Raw genomic sequence first — 20,313 nt, forward strand, 5'->3', positions numbered from 1 at the left:
TAAACTCATGGCTAACAGCACTGTAGCTCATGCCTGAACACAGCTTATCTAACACACATTTTTTCTCCGTAAAGCACATCACAGCCTTCTCACACTTAGGAACACTAGACAGCACTTCAGCACTACACTTGGGGGTCATTTTAAACAGCAAGATCACCGACAGATAGCGCAAAAATGCAGGAAATGTAGCACTAAGTAGACCACAAATGTTCACTTGTTTACAATATGAGCTGAAACAAGAAAGCAGAGTGTTGCCTTGTTTGACCTCAGCTGGGAATGTGCACATTGGGTGACATAAAATTGTTGCTGCTTTGCATATGTACACAAATGACCACAAAAGTGCCATGAGTACTGATTCTGGGATTACAAAAAAATCTTAGCAAGTGAGCAAATTCTCAAATATGGAATCTACAAATTATGAGAATCGACTGCATATTATTTATCAGTATGGATTACTGGACAGTGAAAACTATAAAATATAAATTTATCACCTTACTGAGGAGAAAAATACGTTCACCTCTATAAAGTATCTAAGGTGGTACTGAGAAAAAAACTATCTGTAATACAAAGGATAAATTACACGTCTATTAAGATACATTACAAATCCATGGTAATTCATATATAGTAATTAATATACTGATATACAACAAGCAAGTGGGCCAATATCAAAAGTAGAATAAAAGGCCCAGAAAGAGATTCACATATATAGAAGGAATCTAGTAAAATGGAAGGTGACATTAGAGAAAGAGGACATTATTTAGTTAATGTTGTTTTGAAAATTTTTCATAGATGAAATTAAGATAGACCCCCTACCTCATAAACAATATAAAGTTCAAGTGAAATAAATATTTTATTTGGAAATAAAACTCTAAAGGCAATAGGAGAAAACATAGTACAGGCTAAAGAGGAGAAAATTGAATCCAAAGAGAGTAGAAGACATAACAAAGATAAAAAATGGAAGTCAATGAAACAGAAAACAAACAAAAAATATAAAAAAAATTCAAACAAAACCTGGGTTCTTTGGAAAGAACAATTAAATTAATAAAGCTCAAAGAACAATGATCAAGAAAAGAAGAACACAGAGATTACAAATAACAGGAAAGAGAAGGCATCCTTCATGCAATAAAAGAACAGTTAAGCGGTATTACAGGAAATTTCACGTCGAACTGACTCTGAACAGAAAAAGTGAAATCCTACTAAGTTTTTAAGGAAGTTAAATTGCCAAAGAAATAACAATCCCTTCTTGTCTACAGCCTTCTGGCCTCTAAAGCAAACTGCAATCTCTCAAACCCACATCAACAGGAAATAAGCTGTACAAGTGGTGAAGCCCCAAGAAAGGCACTTTCTCCAACATCTACTTTAGATGGACACACGAAGGGTAATGGCAGGAACAACCCAGATAACAATGGACAAGGAGATTCCTCCCATAATGCTGAACCTGAGTCCAAGCAAATCACTTTCTCCACTTCCAGCTCGGGAGTCCTCACAATTACTGCATGGCAGGATTTGGTAATCATTATGGACCAGTGACTGCTGGGCTTTACCTGCTTCCCTTTTGTGAATGTGGGTTTTTATTACAACTGTCCTATTCCTCTTCCATCACTAATTTTGGGTATGGAAGAGGGCAGACACGGTGGCAAATAGTAAGGATCCCTACCCAATCTTCACTGAGAGGACTTCCTATTACCTGGATGTCAAAGACTTTAGGCTGAATGCTGTAATTGTCTCTGGTATTTGCAAGGTGTCCCTTTGGAAGAAGGCAAATATGTTCCATGTGAAAAGATGATCTCCTGCATATTTGGGTGGCAGAAAGATGTGCAGTGTCAGGGACAATTAACTGTATGCCAGTACCTATTCTCCCTTTCATTACATTATGGAACTCCTAATTTTTAGCTGGGCACACGGTCACCCAGCTAGAGTAATGTGAAGCTAGGTATGGCCCCATGTCTAAGTTCTACCAACGGCAGGTAAGAACAAATGATGCCTGCCACTTCTGGGTCACGTCCTTTAAAGGAATGTGTGTGCACTCCTCTTGCCTTTCTTACTCACTTACAGATGTGATGGTGAGAGCTCAAGCTCTTAGACTAAAGATAGACGACTTTAGGCCAAACCGAAGCTCTTAGACCAGAAATGGAAGCCAAGTGTCAAGAATGGCAAAGCTGTCCTACCAGTCCTGTACCATCCATCTTTGGGCTATTAGGTAAAATAAATAAACTGCAGTCCTTTTTACACTATGGGATTCAGGGGGGATTCTTTGTTATAGAAGCTAAGACTGAAACTAATAATAAATCAATACAAAAATTAGTTTCAGTACTAATAATTTCCTTCTGCCATGTCTGATCAGAATAAAAATTGTGTCAAAGCTTTTCCTTTGCTGGCAGTGTGACAGGATGAATTGAGGGGCCCTGCAGGCATACTTGAGATATATTAGGTTCATATGTCTGGATTTTTGTTCTGTTTTGTTTTACTGAGCTAATTAGTAACTAATCTAGGTTAAGGGAGGCTAAGTATGCGAAAGAAGATAAAGAGGATTTGAAGGGGAGGAGAGAAAGAAACAGGAGGAAACATTAGGGGGGAAACGTTAAAAGGTGTATTTAAGACATTCTGCAGAAAGTTATGTATAAAGTTATCCCTACCTCATTTTACTAGATTTTCTTAAATCAACATTATTCATACTTTTGGAGTTCAAGTTAATTATTTTTGGAAGGAGCAATGATATGCTGAAATTAACCTCAAGAGGGGTAGCAAGAAGTCCAGGAGGGCTATGGTACACTAAATCCTAAATAGAGTGAGACAGGACCAGAGGCCTAAATTATTAAAGATGTTGCCACCAAGGCAGGGAGAAGGAAAAAAGATGAGAAAAGAAAGAGGTTGGAATCAAGGAAAACACATTTAGACATTACAATTTTGGACAGAACAAGCCTTTCAACTAATGATAAGAATGTTATTATGGATTAATTTTGCCTTCCATATTATTGAATTGTCTAAAGTTTCTTTGCTTGAGTTATAATGATTTTTAACATTGAAGATTTGCTTATAAAGGAGCTGGAGGTATAAATCAAGGAATATCCAGGATTACCTAATTTGGGCCAGCCACTAACTGTATTTTCTAATAAGACATTGTTGCTTTGAAAAGTCCATGAAATGGAAGCCACTGAGTGCATGTTCTTATAAAGTTATTTTCAAAACCTGAGGTCCAAAGGCAAGGGAGGGACAAATTGGAAGATTGGGATTGATACATACACACCACTATATATAAAATAGATAACTAATAAGGACCTACTGTATAGCACGGGGAACTCAATACTCTGTAATGGTCTATATGTGAATCTAAAAAAATAGTGGATATATGTATATGTATAACAGATTCACTTTGCTGTACACCTGAAACTAACACAACATTGTAAATCAACTACACCCCAATAAAAATTTTTAAAAGACTGTATTTGAATAAATACATTTATCCTAAAAAACAAACAAATAAAACCCGAGCTCCAGAAACCTTTTTGCAAAACACTGTCCCTCTAACGTATATTACTTTATCCACACAGCCTACTCTACACTAAAGAGTTAAATTCACTGCAGAAATCTGAATTCATTGCATATCCCATCATCCATGACACAAGATGCCCTCTGTGGTGAACATGGAGATGCACTACCCAGATCCCGCTTCAAGGAAGGGCCAACTACCCCAGGTGCTTTACTGGGGCTGGCTTCCAGCTGACCACCCCTTCAGGGTCTGCCTCAGCTACAGAGAGCTGCTTGCCCAAACGCCTGCCCTCCTTCATGGGGCCCACATCCAAAGGCTGGGATGAGTAGGGCTAAAAGGCTCTGCCCTTGGGCCCAAGGTGGGATAACTCTGACGGGCCCCCACCTGCTCTCCGCAGGGTTGGCTGAGGCTGTCAGGCCTGCGTCGTTGCTCCACCTCTCCCTCTGCCCAAGCCTGCTTTCTTCGCCTCCCTTCCTGATACTGATCCCAATAAAGACCCTGCATGCCCAGCTCCATCTCAGAGTTAGCTTCCAGAGAACCCAACTGGGTTGTTTGGTTGCCAAGAGTGATCTTTAGAAAGCCTGCAGGAAGATGGCCCACTTGCCACCTGGCTGCAAATGAAAACCTTTGTCTCAGTCTTGAGAGTTAAGGTGGTCAGGTGAAGCCCAGCCTCAGCAAAATCTCCTTTCAAATTTCATTCTGTCATTGCAGTCATGCTAGCTGGAAAGTCACCCCTGGCAGTCTAGAGAGACTTCCTGGGCTACTGAAAGGACCTTCTCAGTGACTGGTTCTCCATCTTTGGAGTGAGCAAATTTGACACCAAGCCAATCTCTGAACACAACAAGCTTCAATATTTCATGAAAAGCTTTTTTGTTTATTTATTTTTTAGTTGACTGTAGGCTTTGGGCTTGTTTTCCTTTTATTTATTTATGTTCCTGCTTATGGGCTTACCCCTGGAAGCAATCTGGCAGGAAAATGATGTTTGTCTTATTGTATTTTACTCATAGTACACAGCTGAAGAAATGTCATCTTATTTTAGTGCTATATAGATGACTTACTAAGGGGTTTTGAAATGAATAAAATTAACACCATCACTAAACAGAGTCAAAACAGTGGCCACTGTTCCTCATGCAAACAAACAAATTAAAAAGTATCTCCTGGTTTTGACAGCCCTTCCTTCAGCAAAAGCACACAGCAGAAAGCAAAAGTTGGGAGTCAATTTAAAGTGTTAGAAAAGATTATTCAAAATCAAAGTTCTAAAATCTTGAAATCCATAACATCTCCACAAAGTTCTAACCTATATTAACTGTCGTGAGGGACTGAGGTAAGAATCTTTTTAACTCCCCGAAAAATGAGGCCAAGGAAATAGTGTTCTTTAAAATAAGAAACAGTACAGTGAGTTAAATAGCGGCCCCTAAAAGACATGCTCAAGACCTGACCCCTGGTACTTGTGAAGATGATCTAATTCGGGAAAAGGGTCTTTGCAAATGTAATTAAGTTAAGGATCACGAGATAAGATCTTCCTGGGTTTTGGGCCCACCTACCAGAAAAAGGTGTTGTCCTGTAAGAGAAAGGAGAGGGAGATGTGAGAGACGGGGGTAAGGCCGTGTTCAGATGGAGGCAGAGACTGGAATGACATGTCTACAAACTAAGGGACACTAAGAATTGCTAGCAGCCACCAGAAGGTAGGAGAGGAACATGAAACCAGTTCTCCTCCAGAGCCTCCAGAAGGAGCCAACCCTGCTGCCATCTTGATTAGGACCTCTGGCCTCCATAACTGTGAGAGAATGCATTTCTCTTGTTTTAAGGCACCCAGTTTGTGGTAACTTGTTACAGCAGCACAGGAAACTAATACAGGCAATGAGCAGCCACGTACTTTCACGGTGCCACAGGCTCCCCAGTGGGTGAGCTGAGCTTTGATTTCCGGCAGAGCCGAGCGTGCTTTGCAGAGTCTGTGTATTGATGTAGCAGGGGTCGTCGAAGAGATCCACTCGACACGCGTGCTTCATCAATGACGCGTCTCGTTGGGACTGTACCCCTCTCTCGTGTGCATTACCTGCAGTGAGTAAAGATCAACGTACGGTATTTTTGCTTTGTAAACAATAAATAAAATCATGTTTGAGTCCAGCATTGACAAGAAGGGAAAAGCCACACCCACTCCATGCAAATCTTTGAGATTTTGACCTGTAAAAACAAAATAGGCACCAGTCTTCGAGGGAAAGCACCCTCTCTTGGCCTCCCTGCCCCTCCCTGCCCATCCCTCAGCTGACTCTCTGCTTCAACAGCAGACAGCAAACAGACCAGGAAGATGTGAAAGAGGAACTGCCAGGGGAGGAAGGGAGCTGACTGTCCAGCAAACAGCACAAACCCCCACATCACACTGCTCAGAGCTGCAGCCCAGGAACCAAGAAAACCACACATGCCATGTGGAACTTGAACATCTAATGCTTTTCAAAACACTCGTTACTTAACTTTAAATTATTAAGAGTGGGAAGTCTGTCTTCCTTCAATTGCCAAAGTTTTGTCCTGCCAAGTTCAGCCCTGCACCAGCTGCTGATATTCATTTTGTCATCTAATGGAAAGAACTCACCCCTCAGGTTACCTCCCCCATCCCCTTACTCTGCCTTCTCCTCTCCATTTGATTCAATACTTGTGGCCAAAATGATCTTTTTACAACTCAAAATCTGATCCTACTTCTCAGAGGTTTAAAAACACTTTCACTGCTCTTGGGCTACAACTCACACTCTTCAGCAAGCCCCAGGCCCTGCTCCTGGGCACCCAGCCTCCCTTGCAACTCTGTCCTCCCCAGTCTCTGCCCCTGCTCACACTGACCTTCTTGCAATATAATCCCCACTGTAAGGCCATCTTCTCTGATTGACATGCCCTGCCCTCCCCTTCTCCCTCACCCTTGTCCTTAGGTGAGATCACACATCTCTTTCTCAGGAGAGCCTTCCCTGACCTTCTCAGACTAGACTATGTCTCTCTGCTTTCCTTTGAAGCCCATATCACGAGAGCAATCAATTCTATTCTGTTTCTTAGTATCTGTACTGCATCTACACTGCATGTTCCACAAAGACATGGATCCTGTCTTGTTCACAGCTGCAGCCCCTGCCCCTAGCACATGCCTGGCATACATTACGACACCAACAAAGAGTCACTGCATGAATGGATAATAGCACCATATTTCACTATCTGATGGCATGAAGCACTTTGTGCCATTCAACTGGTCCTGTCCTGAGAAGGCCAGGATAGAATGTTTCAGCTTTTCTGTTTACACAAATACATTTATAGTTTTGGCCATACATATACAAGCTCCCCGTGAGGCTGCACCTAAAGTAGTGACATTGACATTTCATTGTCTTACCGTAAAACATCAGTCCTCCCAGCCAATTAAACCCCTCCAAGGGACTAACTTCACACTGGATTTCTCATCATAGTGAACAGTGCTATGATTCTTATAACACAAGTATGGGAATCTAAAAATACACCAAATAGGGGGAACCCAGTCAAGACTACAGTCCTACTACCTGTCCTTCCTTTGCTCCTCTCAGTCCAGTCCTTACCTGTCACCCTGTCCCATGTCATAATCTGTACATGGAATATTCTGAGGGAGGAGTGGGATTTGACAGAGGAAGGGGCAATAGGGGGCAATTATGTTATCCAGTTTAAACTAAACTTACTTTCACAAATGAACAAGTGGCTAAAAGATCACTGAAAAGAAATCAAGGATTGAAGATCATTTTTTCTTTTTTTTTTTTTTTTTCAGAGTGGCTGTACCATTTTTTAAAAGATATTTATTTATTTGGTTGCGCTGGATCTTAGCTGCAGTAGGCGGGCTCCTTGGCTGTGGCATTGCCAACTCTTAGTTGCAGCATGCATGTGGGATCTAGTTCCCTGACTGGGGATCAGACCCTGGCCCCCTGCATTGGGAACGTGGAGTCTTAACCAGTGTACCACCAGGGAAGTCCTGCGAAGATTATTCTTTTACTGAGTACAACCTCCTCCTCAGCTACATTAAGAACTTATGAACAAGAATAATCTAATTAGATAAGAAAGATGGCCTCCTAACAGTTAAAATTATCAAGACTAAAATGTGGATTTATGTCTATTTTCTTTATCAGTAATGCTCCAAATGTATATCAGGCCTTGAGATATTACCTAATGATAGTATTCAGCCACTGTAATTAGCAAGACATTTTTTTTAAATGTCTATTTATCATTAACTCTAACTGAATTTTCTATTTTTGTGTGTTTTATAATACATGCATAATATATTAGTACGGTGTAGAGTACTAATGCATGGTTGAATTCATATTTATTTAGGAGTGTCTGCTTATAAAAATTTACTGAAAGTGGAATATGATCAAAAGTTTTTGTAAGAAGTCTGCTTCTAAATTAACATGGACCTGGGTTCAGATCCCTGAGGTACCTCTACTATCTGTGTGGCACGGGGCAAGTCACTTAATCTCTCTAAGTGTCAGTTTTCATACTTGTAAGATGGGGATGCTGAGCTTAAAATACATTGCGAGGATTAAATGAAAGAATGTGGGTGAGCCCCTCCTTAAGAATAGTGCCTGCCTTGCAGAAGGCGTTCCTCTCACTGCTCAGGTGTGTGCTTATTCACTGATGCTGGGCCTCTGCATATGACACTTATCTCTTGCTATCATATCCTTCCCATCCATTTCTTGACCTAACTCCTATTTGTCCTTTAAGATTCTGCTCTGAATCCCCCTCCTTCAGGAAGCTTTCTGCTGAATCCTCCCTCCTCCCACCCCCCTCCCCCGGCTGGGTAAGGTGCCACTCCATAATAAATTGTAGGTCTCTGTTTACTTCTCTGTCTTCCCCTTGAGATTGAAAATTCCTTGAGTCCTGAGGAGAGACCAGAACCCATTTATCTGAGTATCTTCTTCATCTTCAATGCCTGGTATGAAGCAGGCACTTAGAAAAATGTTTGTCAGCTCAATGAACAGATGACTGAATGTCGACCCAGTTTTCCTTTCTTAGCAAATGTGACCCCACCATGATCGGAAGACCCCAAGTCAATATTTAGCTCAAGGTGCTGACTCATCTGCCCCTCACAGAGCACTGGCATGAGCTGACCACATCAAGTTTACCATCCCACAGGGTTACACAAAAGCATCAATGTCTACACAATCTCTCTTAAAAACTACCATTCCTTTTTTTCAAATGCACCATTATATCTAAGTCAGCAAAGTCGTCTTACATTTAAAAAAAAACCTCACCCCATGCCCAAATTTAAAATCTTTCTAGGGTAAAGTGTGTGGTTGATGAGAGCTTCACTACACATGCCAGCCATCATGCATTCCAAAAGTTCTTTGCGTCAAGCATTACTCTGAGAAACTATCCAACCTGCCTAAGAGAAGATTTGTGGCAGGAAATAAATACATACACAGTGTATACACTGGAGGTACCAAAGTTTTTAAGTGCAAACCCTTAGGGTTTTGTGGGAATTTAACATCTTTTTGATTAAAAATATCAACATTTTCATTTTAACCTGAAGGTTGGGGAAACAGTATGCTATTTTGCTAATTATTTTTTTCCACAGGGGAATTTATTATTAAGGACAGGGAGCTTTCATACATCTGGCAATAAACATACTTAACTCCTTCAACAACAAGAAGCCTACTGCAGTACTTACTACACACCAAAATTCAAATTTTAAGTCAATATTTGAATAAATAAATGTCTTTGAATTAAAAAGCCAAAACTTGTTGAAAATATTTGTATAGGTGTCTCTCAAATGCTTAGGTATGAATCTCTGGGAAAAGCCATAAAAACTGTCTATTTGCTATTTTGGCAACTGCTATTAATTTGGTGACTGGTCATGAACTTCAGATCACTTTTAAACACATGCCCAAGTAGTCACCAGGCCCCAAGATAGGAACCCCTGATTTCTGGGTGTCTGTGGATGAAAAGACACTGAGTTAGGAAAGTCCCTCCTGCCACAATAGGAGGGACTTCTACTTGTCATGGCCCCCGGGGCAGGGGCTGAGTCCTTCCACCCCTCCACGAGCTGAGCGGCTGAGGTCTGGGGAAATGGCTTCCTAGCACTCTGGTTCCCACTGGGAGTTAGAACCTGCTCTTCTAAGAAAACAATGCTGTAGCTCAGTGATTTTCAGGGGAAGATGATATCCAGCGGGAGTGTTTTTCCCAAACTATAAACACCATCTCTCACCTCCCCAAGATTCTGAAAGGTTCCCAGCTATGAATCGTTACCTTAGCACCATCATAAAGGAAGACAGTGTGCTGAAGCTCAGTATTGGTCCCAGACTACTCCACAATTAGAGTATAACTAAAGAACAGATGCTTACAATAGAATTTCCTATTGTTGTATTTGTCATTACAAAACATACACTTAAGCTCCAGTATAGGAAACCAAAACAGTAGAATATGGTCAACCTGTCTAGGAGACAGCCATCATGGCTGAAATAATTCTATGGAAAAATAGATTCCAGGCTCCAAATAAGTGTTTATTACAAAAGTCTGTCTTGCGTTTGGATCTGATAGTGGCTTAGGACATGTGTAAAGCATGAAAGGATAAGGGGTTACATTGTTTGTTGGTTTAAAGGAGAAATAAAACCAAGATAAACAGAAACAACAAACTGGATTCTATGACAAGGTTATACTTACAAATAGAAAAATCTTGAAAAAAGTTGAAATAGTATTGCTTTGGGGGGAAGGAGACTTTAAAAATGTAAAATAAAAATCAAGGTGAGAGTTTTGAGGGAAAAAAAAGAAAGGAAACCTTGCCCTTTTTCTCTGATGGTACTGTCATGATTTAGCACATTCAACATCATTCTAGAAATGGCGAGGATTTTTGTTCAGCGAGTTCCCTTCAGAAGCTGCGTGGCTGAGGCCAGGAGGGCATGCCACGATGACTGCTTCATGGGGAGGAGGGAGATGAGCTGGGAAGAGAGGTACTGGGGCAGGGCAAAACATTCTGGAGTTCCACAGAACTCTGTCCTAGAAACAAAACTCGCCCCTCTCTCCCCGTGTACTCTCTCTGTGCAGTGCTCGGGGAACTGATCCGGGCACACTTAGGAATTCCAGTACTCATTTATACCTTCCTTTCCCTCCCTTCCCATCCCACTTCCTCTGTGTGCCTGGATAATTCCCACTCATCCCTCAGGACTTGGTTTGGTTGTCACTTCCTTAGGGAGACCCTCTCTAGCCTCCCAGATTAAGTTAGGTTTCCCTGTTATTTGTTCCCACAATATCCTGGGCTTTGAAACACTCATCACATTTGTAAGCACGAGGTTAAGGTATGCCCTCTGGCTAAACTGCAAAACACATGAATGCCAACTGAGTCTCCATCCCTAGCACCGAGCTGAGTGCCTGACCCACAGGAGGTCCTGATGATCACTGAGTGCATTGTTGGACAAATGAAGAATATAGAATGAGATAAAACAGGACGTGGAGATATTTCAAAGTGAGCTTCAGCACAGGCAGAAAACGGATACAAGACGACAAAGCACAGGGGGTATGTTCCTGACTATTAAATCCTAGGTTAGGAATTTCCAGGGTAAAGGAAAAGACGAATGAGGGAAGGAATTGCAGCTACTAGAGTTTCAAAAAAAGTTTTAAAAAGACATTTACACTTGATGCTAATTTAATTTTAGTCATATTATTAAGAATTTGTTTGGAATTTTAAATAACTTTAAAGAATAGCATGGAACTTTAATTTCTATCATAAAGAACCATGTTTTTGAAGAATTTAAAACACTGCCTCAGCTCACTACTCCTATTATTTTTGCAGAGTGGAGGAAAGTGGTAATCATAGCTGTACCAAAATCTTCACGTACGGCCACTGTATAAGAAATAATAAAAATTAATGGATTACATTGGCAAAATTCCACAGACAATATGAAAATATTCTTGGAAGTAAGAGACTACCTGCTAGTTGGCACGTTGCTGCTAATTTAATTTGAGTTCCTAAGTGTGGTCTATCCTCCGCTGCATTACTTATAATGTCTAGTTATCGCCCCCTCTAAAGCGGCAAAACTGTCCTTCCCAAAGAAATAAATACTTTCAACAATTTATAAGAATAAAATGACTAACTAGCAGTAGAATGTTTTTATGAAAATGTCCTTCCAACCTGACAATCTGCGCCCCACATTTGTGCTGTGGGAAAGTGGTGCCCGATGTCAATTATCACATGTAGTAATAAGACACTGAATGCCCTGGCAAGTCTGAGGTGTATGAACCTCGCACTGGGACTGTCACATTTCAGATTTCTTTTTGTTCCCTTTGCCAAGCAGAAATAAAAGTTTTCTCTTAATCCTAACGGATTTGACAAGCATCAATTTTCATATTAGTTTACTGTCTGATATTCTTTGAAGCGGAACTCCCTTGAGTTTTGAGTAGAGAAATCACCTTTCCAGTGAGAGAGCTTTCATGATGTCACAGCAGTGAAAGATCCCATAAAGCAGAACTGCAGTGTGGAAGAGTACACAGGAGCAGGGGAGAACCACAGCTTTCCAAATGACACATATGGGGCCTTCTGGGCTTCTCAGAGTGTGGGAAGCCTGCAACTGAAGCATTACGTGTTTGGTCATATACACCTGACTTTCCCACGCAGTATTTAAGAGCAAGAGCCACACACAACTGCATAACGTAGAAAGAATAAGGAGAGTGGCAGATGGGAAGGGCAATTGTACCTACCTATTGCCCTGCTTTGTTCTAAACAGTTCTCATATACGCTGCTGCACTTGGAGTTTCCAGGCTGTGTGAACAACAAATTGTGAAACGTTTACAAACACAGTATATGTTCATCAACTTTCAAAAAACAGACAAAACACTAATAATGCTCCCAGCAGAATTTGGCAGACAACTCCACTTTCTGACACAGGAAGTGTCTGACAGGTGAGAGAAAGAAACTGAGATTTTGGGTGGGGAGTACAGCCTCCTCTCCCAGTGCACTGCCTTGGAGCTGCAGGGGTTAGTCTGATTAGGGTGGGCGTGGGGTTCATAAATGTAAGGTCTATATCTTGAGGGTTATTGCTTCTGCCTGGGAGGTCACATTCCAGGACTCAGTCCAAGCTCAGCCAGAAAGCGCGACTTCCAGGACACTAGCGTAAGCACTAGCCCTGTAGCAAACCTCTATCGAACCGCGAAGTGGCAGATTGGAGCCCCTCTGCTGGGGTCTGTTCCAGGCTCCCCTTCATCCTTGAAAAATCTCATGCTAGCAAAGGCTTCAATAATCCCATATGCACACAGCTCTCTTCAGTAAGGGTATGGGATCCACTGATGCCTTTGAGAAGAGCAATGTCTATGTTTTAGAAAGATTAATCTGGCAGTACCATGCAGGACAGTTTAAGGGAATGAAACTGGAGACAAAGAAGGGGCTTTCAGAATCATCTGGGTAAGTGAGGACCAGAATTTAGAGAGATGCACTAGGAATGATGAAGGTTGGGTAGATTTAAGATACTTTCATTGTAGGATCCTAGGTCTTGAAGACTGACTTGATATAGGGCCCAAAGTATGAGAAAACAAAAGACTAGCTCAGTAAAAGAACAGGAGTGTCAGTAATAAGCATGAGTACTTCAGGAGAGGAGTCTGGCGTGGAGTCAAGGTAAAATGCTGAGCTTAGTCTTGGTATAAACACGTGACGCGCTTGTGGCGTCACAGCTGGAGAGGTGGGTAATGGCTGAAGACAGGGAAGCTGGTGGAGCGTGTACACAGGTGGCACGTCAGAGCAGAAACCAGGGCCAAGAGCAGAGCACTGGAAAAGGATTCCACTGTGTAAGACAGGGGCTTGGTTTCACAGGGGAGGGCACGTAAAAAACAAGATCTAAAAAGGAAAGATGCAACTTACTTTGAAATGCATCAAAAACCAGATGGATTGGTAGATGATAGCTAGCAACATAGGATGACAGAGCAAACAGAGTAAAATTATAATTCTAGGATCTAGGTGGTGAGTATATGAGTGTTCATGTGTAATTCTTTCAACTTTTTTGTAAGTTTGAATACACTCATAATAAAATGTTACAAAACATGAAAAAAGAAAGAAAAGCAGCAACTAAAGGTGCAGACTGAGCATGACACAATGAAAACATTTTAGAAGCTAACAGAAGAGGCAGGCAACAGGTATCACAGGCTATAGACAGATTCAGAATATTGAAGAAGGAAACAGATTTAACAATGAAACCACTGGTGACCAAAAAAAAAAAGTATCGGTGACCACTGTAAAAGAAATTTCTACCAAGTTGTCAAGTAGAGTTCATATTTTGGAAGTGTACTGTGGATGTGAATGCAGAAATAAAGACAGTGTTTTCTAGAAGTTTGTGGGTGAAAGGAAGATGAGCGGGAAGTGGGACATCATCGGATGGGTTGCAGGAGCCCAAGTCTATTTGCAGACAGAGGCAAAAGAACCGGCGGACAGAGAACAAAGACTGAGACACAGGTTGACGGATAACACAAGGGCACAGAGCTGGTAGGAGGGGATGGGATCAGGATCTCAGGGGAAAGGTTAGCCAGAGAGACAGCAGTGAAGAAAGAGAACCAAGCGGGACATCGGAAGACTTGGAGATGGGGAAGGGTGAAGTTGAGGATAACATGTTGGACCATCCTAGTATTCCCAGTGAAGTAAGATGTGAGGTCACCTGTTGAGGATGAGGCTGAGGGATTAGGAGTAAAAATTATTTAGTACAGGCTCCGACAATGATTCACTTTCTGGCTCTGTATTGAGGAAGATGATACCTTCTCTAAACTAGCATTTGGAAATCCTCAGACTAAGCTCTTAGTGATAAGGACAGAACTGCATTGTCAGTTCCAATAGCAATAAAACATCACTTACCAAATAGCACAACTTCTCACATCGTATGGGGCAGTAAGCTATTTGTTCTGCAGCTTGAACTTTGATCCGCACATCTGAAACACCACCTGCAGGCGGCTGCTTCCCCGGGATTTCATTGTAATACTCATGATCTTCTCTCTCCTCAGCAGGGCCATCAATATGCACCTCCTCACTGTAAGGGAAAAAAGAATCCCCAAGAGGCCCGGTGGGAATTCAAATGCTGTAGGGGATGCAGAAGAATCAAACCCATGCAAACCGTCCTGAAAAACTCTGCATTCATGTTTTAAGCATATAGCTGTGCTTAAGTGATGTCAAACATCTGGATGGAAACAACCAGATGGTTGAATTGTTTAGCTTTCTGTAGACAATTACAGTGGGGTGAGCCAACAAAAAGTGCCAAGGGTGATGCTTCTGTGTCTCCTCTCAGTGATAAAATATGTATATACACATACATATATATGAACTCCCTGAATGCAAGTTGTTTTTGTCAATTGGATAAAAATACAAAGTTTTCCTGGATTTCTCCAACACGCTCTCATTGTACCATTTCAGAAATGTTTTGTTCAAAGAAAATTTAGATATTGGGCAGAGGGCCTGGCCCATACTAAACCAAGATGAAAAAAATACAAGCACTCTGGCCAGCTATCTTGTCTGCACAAATCTGGAGTATGTGAGATTCATAAAGAAATATTAGAACCATATGTGGCAAGTGGGTAGATTTATGTAAGCATGCATTGTTTTTAAAATTGAAACAGGGGAAAAAAAAACAGATTTTTCTTCCAAATTGGAATTAGTAAAAGTTTCTTATGAGAAAGAATAAATCAAGTCCATTTGGACTGAGCTGAATCCACTGACAACCCACAGTTTTGCTGGGTTCATTACACGTCAACAAAATGACAGCACTAAGATGTAAGTGCTACCCTGGGAAAAATTCAACATCAAGGCCTGCTGGTAGCCCCTCTCCTTTGCTACCCTAGACTACCTCATAGAGGGAGATCTCCAAACCTCGTATTTGTTGATATGCAAAATGACAAATTAGGGGGGTTCCAGAAATGCATTTAAATTGTCCAAGAATTTTATTTCTCAGGCGTGAATTCTGCAAGCCAGGGGCCTCACTGCATTCCACACGTGGTGGAGTCTGAGAGGCCTGAAAGGGTTCAGCTTTCACTGTGGACTTTCTGTGCCGTAGACAGAACAAGCAGATCCCTGGGTCACGTCATACTCTACCCCTGCCAGTCTGGCTGGAGCCGATGTATCTGCACTGCAAATAAACAAACTAACAGGAATTCCTGCTACAGACATTTGATTCTTATTATTTTTTTCTTCTTTCTTCATTTTTTTAACTGACTCACAAGGCATCTGGGGTTGAAACAAACCTGAGAAATTTGTTCACGCTCATTATTTCATGACACTGCCTAATTAATTCATAGTTCTGTATAACATCAGAGAAACGGGGTCAACCCCTTCTCACTTTTAGTGTTTCCTCAAATTCTATTACAAAGCAAGAGGAAATACCTGAAAAAATATGAATGGAAGAAAAATAGAAATGTCACTAATAGTTTGTACTGAAACTGTACCTATTTGTAAAAAAAAAAAAAAAAAACTACTAATTTCATTAGTCAATTTAAAATGCCAAATTAATTTCAAAACAAAACAAAATATGGTAAGTCAAATAATTATAGAACTCCTGGCTGACCTTTCACAAGAAGTATTCAAAGCAGGATTTTTCAAATACTGTTTAAACCGGAGTTCAAAAGCTTGCCCTATGGTACTTATGACATCTTGGGCCATTCCACTGCTGCATTCCAATATGTGGCAGGCTGCAAGAGGACGTACAAAAAAATTACAATAAATTTTCAGTGAGAAGATTATAAAAATTCAAAATACTTCCAGCACGTGAACGGGTAACTGAATAAAAGCACAAACTCTCTTCAGCTCTGAAATGGCATACTTCACATTTCATATGTGTCAAAGAGAAGAAACATTCATATTTTACCATTAAATATCTCAAAACACTTATAATTTTTGGTCTGAAGGCAGGTATTTGGGGCCCAGATTTTAATACAGGCAGACTGATCTTGACTAATAATATGACCCACGTTCAGTGTTAGCTCTAGAATTCAATACAGAAGATGCTTAGGGCAGCAACCTGACGGAAAGATGAGGTTTGCAGCCTTGTTTTTGCATGGTATGCTGCAGGTGACTGAAAAAAGGTAACTTTCTAAACCTCCCCCCACAAAATGGGGGATGAATTACTGGTGACAAGAGGGGCTTTAGGACACCCCCTCCTCTAGCCATCCCTTGCCCTGTCGTGGCTACTGGAAAGTAGTGATGGTATGGTAATCCCTGTCTTTGAAATCCTACTAAAGAACTGTCTCCAGTAAACATCCAAATCGAGATTTCATGAAGATGACATTACCAGAAGGTGTTAAAAGTTTTATTAGACACTTTCTTTGAAAAGCAGTTACTGGAAAGGGCTAGTTATCACTAGCAAACTAAAGAACTAAATTGTGGAGGGGGCAGCTGATGGAACATCACAAATTAGCAAATCTGCTGCTGCTGCTATGTAAAAACCAGAGCTTGTGTTCAGGGACTATAAATTAATCTCCCCCTCATGTGGAATATCGGTTGCCTTGGTTAGAGTATGGTGTCACGCTTAGGGCCCTACAACATGAAGACTGAATTGAATTTGAAGCTTAGAAAGAGTCGTAAGGATGACTTAAAGAGAGAAGCAATAAAGTCTCATGAGAAATTTTTTTTTAATATATTGGTTTGTATAGCCTGAAGAACTGAAAGATGAGGAAAAGCTTGATAATCGTTCAATATACACAAGAATGTTGTAAAAACTGTCAGCTATTCTCTGAGAAGAGGAAAGGCTTAAGTGAGTGCACAGGGAATTAGATTAGATACCAGGGAAGCTGTGAAACGGTGGAACTGTGGAACCAATTCTGGAATATTTTACCCAAAAGGGATACCTGAGGAGAGAAGGATACCTGTCGTGATGGAATGATTTAACTGTGTTGACTTGGAAGCATGATTTTAGGCTTTGCATAGTCTTGAAAAGGATTTCATATTTATTTAAAGTAAAAGAAAATTTATTTACATCTAACGGAATTTGCAGAGTCTATAACAGTAGGTTATAGTAGAACCTACAATGGTGTTTCCTAGCTTTATGCTGATAATCATCTCAAGGAATCTCAGATAATTCTCATTTCAGAATTAGCTGAACAATTACTTAAAGAATTACGTCTCTGAACTTTGGGGAGGGATGCTTGTGGACGGGGGTGGGGACAGGGGGTGGTATTACTAAAACAAGCCATGGTAAGATGTCAAATCTCCAAAAGGGTTACTTATCATTTCTTATACAGTGATTGATTTAAAGGAGCAACTTGGATCTTGAAATAGACTTAGAAGCAAATTACAGTTTTGAAAACCCAATTAAGAATATCTAAAATTAATATCCTTTTTACCAAAGGAAAATGTTCGGTCTATCTTTAGACTGCCATTGTATACTGCCCCTTCTTTTTCTCTACACTAGCTTTGCACAGTGACCAACACAAAGAAGGTGTTTTTAAAATATGTGATGAACGAATAAATGCTGATTTCTCAGAATCACACCCATAATTCTACTGTGAGACATCGTCTTCAATTTTACTGCAGTGAGCCCACATCGTAGGGCAGGTTCTCATGACCACTGAGTGGTACAAATGATTGCTTGGGTCATTTGTGAAAATCGTCTCCTCCTTCTTGGTCAGGCCTCACATCCTTAAACCTACAAGCGCCCTTGGAGATGTGTCCTCTGGTAGAGCCAAAAAAAGTTGTGCTACGTTCTGAGAAGAAATTTTTTTTTTTCAATCTCATAAATTTTTGGTCCAATTAAAAATGAAGTCAAGACCAGAAGTCATATCAAAGTGGAATCAATTTTTGCAGTTTCGTTTTCTCTTAGCATCAAGGAGATGTCGAGATAAAGATGGAAAAGATAATGAGAGAGGCAGGAAAAGGAAGTTAGGGAGGGAGGGAGGGAGGGAGAGAGGGAGGGAGGGAGGCAAGGAAGGAGGAGGGAAGGAGGGAGGAGGGAAGGAAGGAAAGAATGAAGGAAGGCTGAAGTGTACCTCCCATGAGAGGGATGTGAGAACAAAGATGGCTGAAAGAACTGTGTGAAAAGATTCAGATCCAAGTTCAAGTTCTAATTATGCCACAGTCTATGTGAATAAGGTACTCTACAGCAAGGTCCTCACCTGCTAAGACAGGGCCCTGCATGATCTCTGAAGTCCCTTCTTGCTTTATAGAAATCCTATCCTCTCTCGGTTGCAGTAGCTTAAACCCTGTGAGGAGCTGGGCAAGGCACATGGGCACAGCAATGAATGAATCAACCAAACCCACAAACCATCCTCTACCACTTCTCACATACTTCTAAAATTTTTATTTCTCTTAACTCTTCTGATTCTGAACTTGAGGTTTTGGTCCTGTTCCTGGGTTGATAACTTCCAACATAACTTTCTGCTTTGCTCTGGATAACCTTATTACTGTCATATTACTTTTTTGGGATTAAACAGAAAGAAAAAGAAAAAACAGTGATGCCTATCTCTATGAAAGAAGCAACTGGACAAAAAGTCTGACCTTGTGCAGGTGTCCTGTGCAGCCTCACCAGCTACAGGGAACACACACATTGTGATGGTGCTCTAGCTGCCACTCACATGCTGCTCTGTGAAAATGCTCTGTTCTAAGTTGGTCATGAGTCAGAATAGGAATGGGTTTGAATCACATACAAATGTGCCCATTTGCCAGTGACAGACCCGTCTCCAGAAACTTGTATAAGCACCAGCTTAGCCAGGAATTTCCCGATCTGTAGCTAATGGGAAGGAAGAAAGACAAGCATATAAAAAGTCCCAATTTCCCAAAAATGAATCTGACTTTCAAGTGATGTGACAATTTTGCGTGGAGGCCTGAGCTTTAATCTCCATGTCAGACACACACCTGAGTTCTTTTCATTCCGCCTTGTAGCCAGACAGACCTACAATTCTATTGTAATCCAGTACTGTACTGTATTAAGTAGGATTTAAAAGAATCTTAGATGCATATTCTTCCGTCTTTTTCATTTGGTTTCCTAATTCGATAGTCATAGACAAGAGGCCAAGAACAATTCTTAGAGAATAACAGGTGCTTCTTTACTGTTTTATATTTAAATAGGCCAGTTTTGTTGTTTTGTTGTTCGTTTGGTTGTTTTTGGTTTTGGTTTTTATTAAACGAGAAATTCAAAGGTGCAGCTTCTGAGATTAACCACCAGATGGCGCTGTGGGATTGAAGCGCGGAGACTATCACCCCTTAGGCGGAAACCAGCCTCAAGAAGCTAGCCAGCTGTCAGTCGGGTTATGGGATGTCAACAGGACGGTAGCGCACGTATTTTATAACCACAAACATAAATATACATAATTGGGTTAATTTATTGGTTTTACAGGGTTCTTGTTTTGTTTTTTGGTTTGTTTTGTTTTTTGCTTTCTTCAGAGACCCAGGACCATGGCCTTCCTATATCCGCGTAGTTCAGATAAACTGGGACCTCTTCATGACTAGATTCTGAGAAAATATTTAAGCCTTCCTGGACTGTATACATTTGGAGAAAGAAGGGAAGAGATTTCCTCACTTACAGCAATTATAGGGGCAGGCTGTGTTAGTCACTGGGTAAACTCAAAACACTCTTACTGGAACTTACCTTTTCTACAGAAAAGGCCTTTTATAAATTAAGGAGTTTACTAAAGGGTCCTAGCCAAGATGGAAAAAGTGGCACCTTCCCTGACTTGAATGCACTAATGCTACAAGTGAATCAAGCAGAGGGGAGATGGTGGGAAGGACCATTTAGGATTATTAGCATGAAGCCCTGGCTCCTCTGCCTGTCAGCCAGGCTCTCCTCATCCCTGAGATCTGGCTCCTGTCTTGATCTGTCCACTGACACTGTGCTTCCCACGGTGACCAGTGGCCTGTCAACTGCTGGACTGAATGGTATTTTCTA

At 41.0% G+C, this 20,313-nt stretch overlaps 1 protein-coding gene across 1 annotated transcript in view; it reads right to left on the minus strand.

Moving 5' to 3' along the window:
* Positions 1–20,313, minus strand: part of SHC4 (SHC adaptor protein 4) — a 124,706-nt gene that overhangs the window by 11,847 nt on the left and 92,546 nt on the right. Inside the window, exons 7-10 of the mRNA XM_057724513.1 lie at positions 16,003–16,126; positions 14,307–14,478; positions 12,173–12,233; positions 5,367–5,546 (exon numbers count right to left, since the gene is read on the minus strand). Of these exons, the coding sequence (XP_057580496.1) occupies positions 5,367–5,546; positions 12,173–12,233; positions 14,307–14,478; positions 16,003–16,126 (537 nt within the window). The remainder of the gene's footprint in view (positions 1–5,366; positions 5,547–12,172; positions 12,234–14,306; positions 14,479–16,002; positions 16,127–20,313) is intronic.

This window comes from Hippopotamus amphibius, chromosome 2, assembly GCF_030028045.1.
Source record: "Hippopotamus amphibius kiboko isolate mHipAmp2 chromosome 2, mHipAmp2.hap2, whole genome shotgun sequence".
Taxonomy (NCBI): domain Eukaryota; kingdom Metazoa; phylum Chordata; class Mammalia; order Artiodactyla; family Hippopotamidae; genus Hippopotamus; species Hippopotamus amphibius.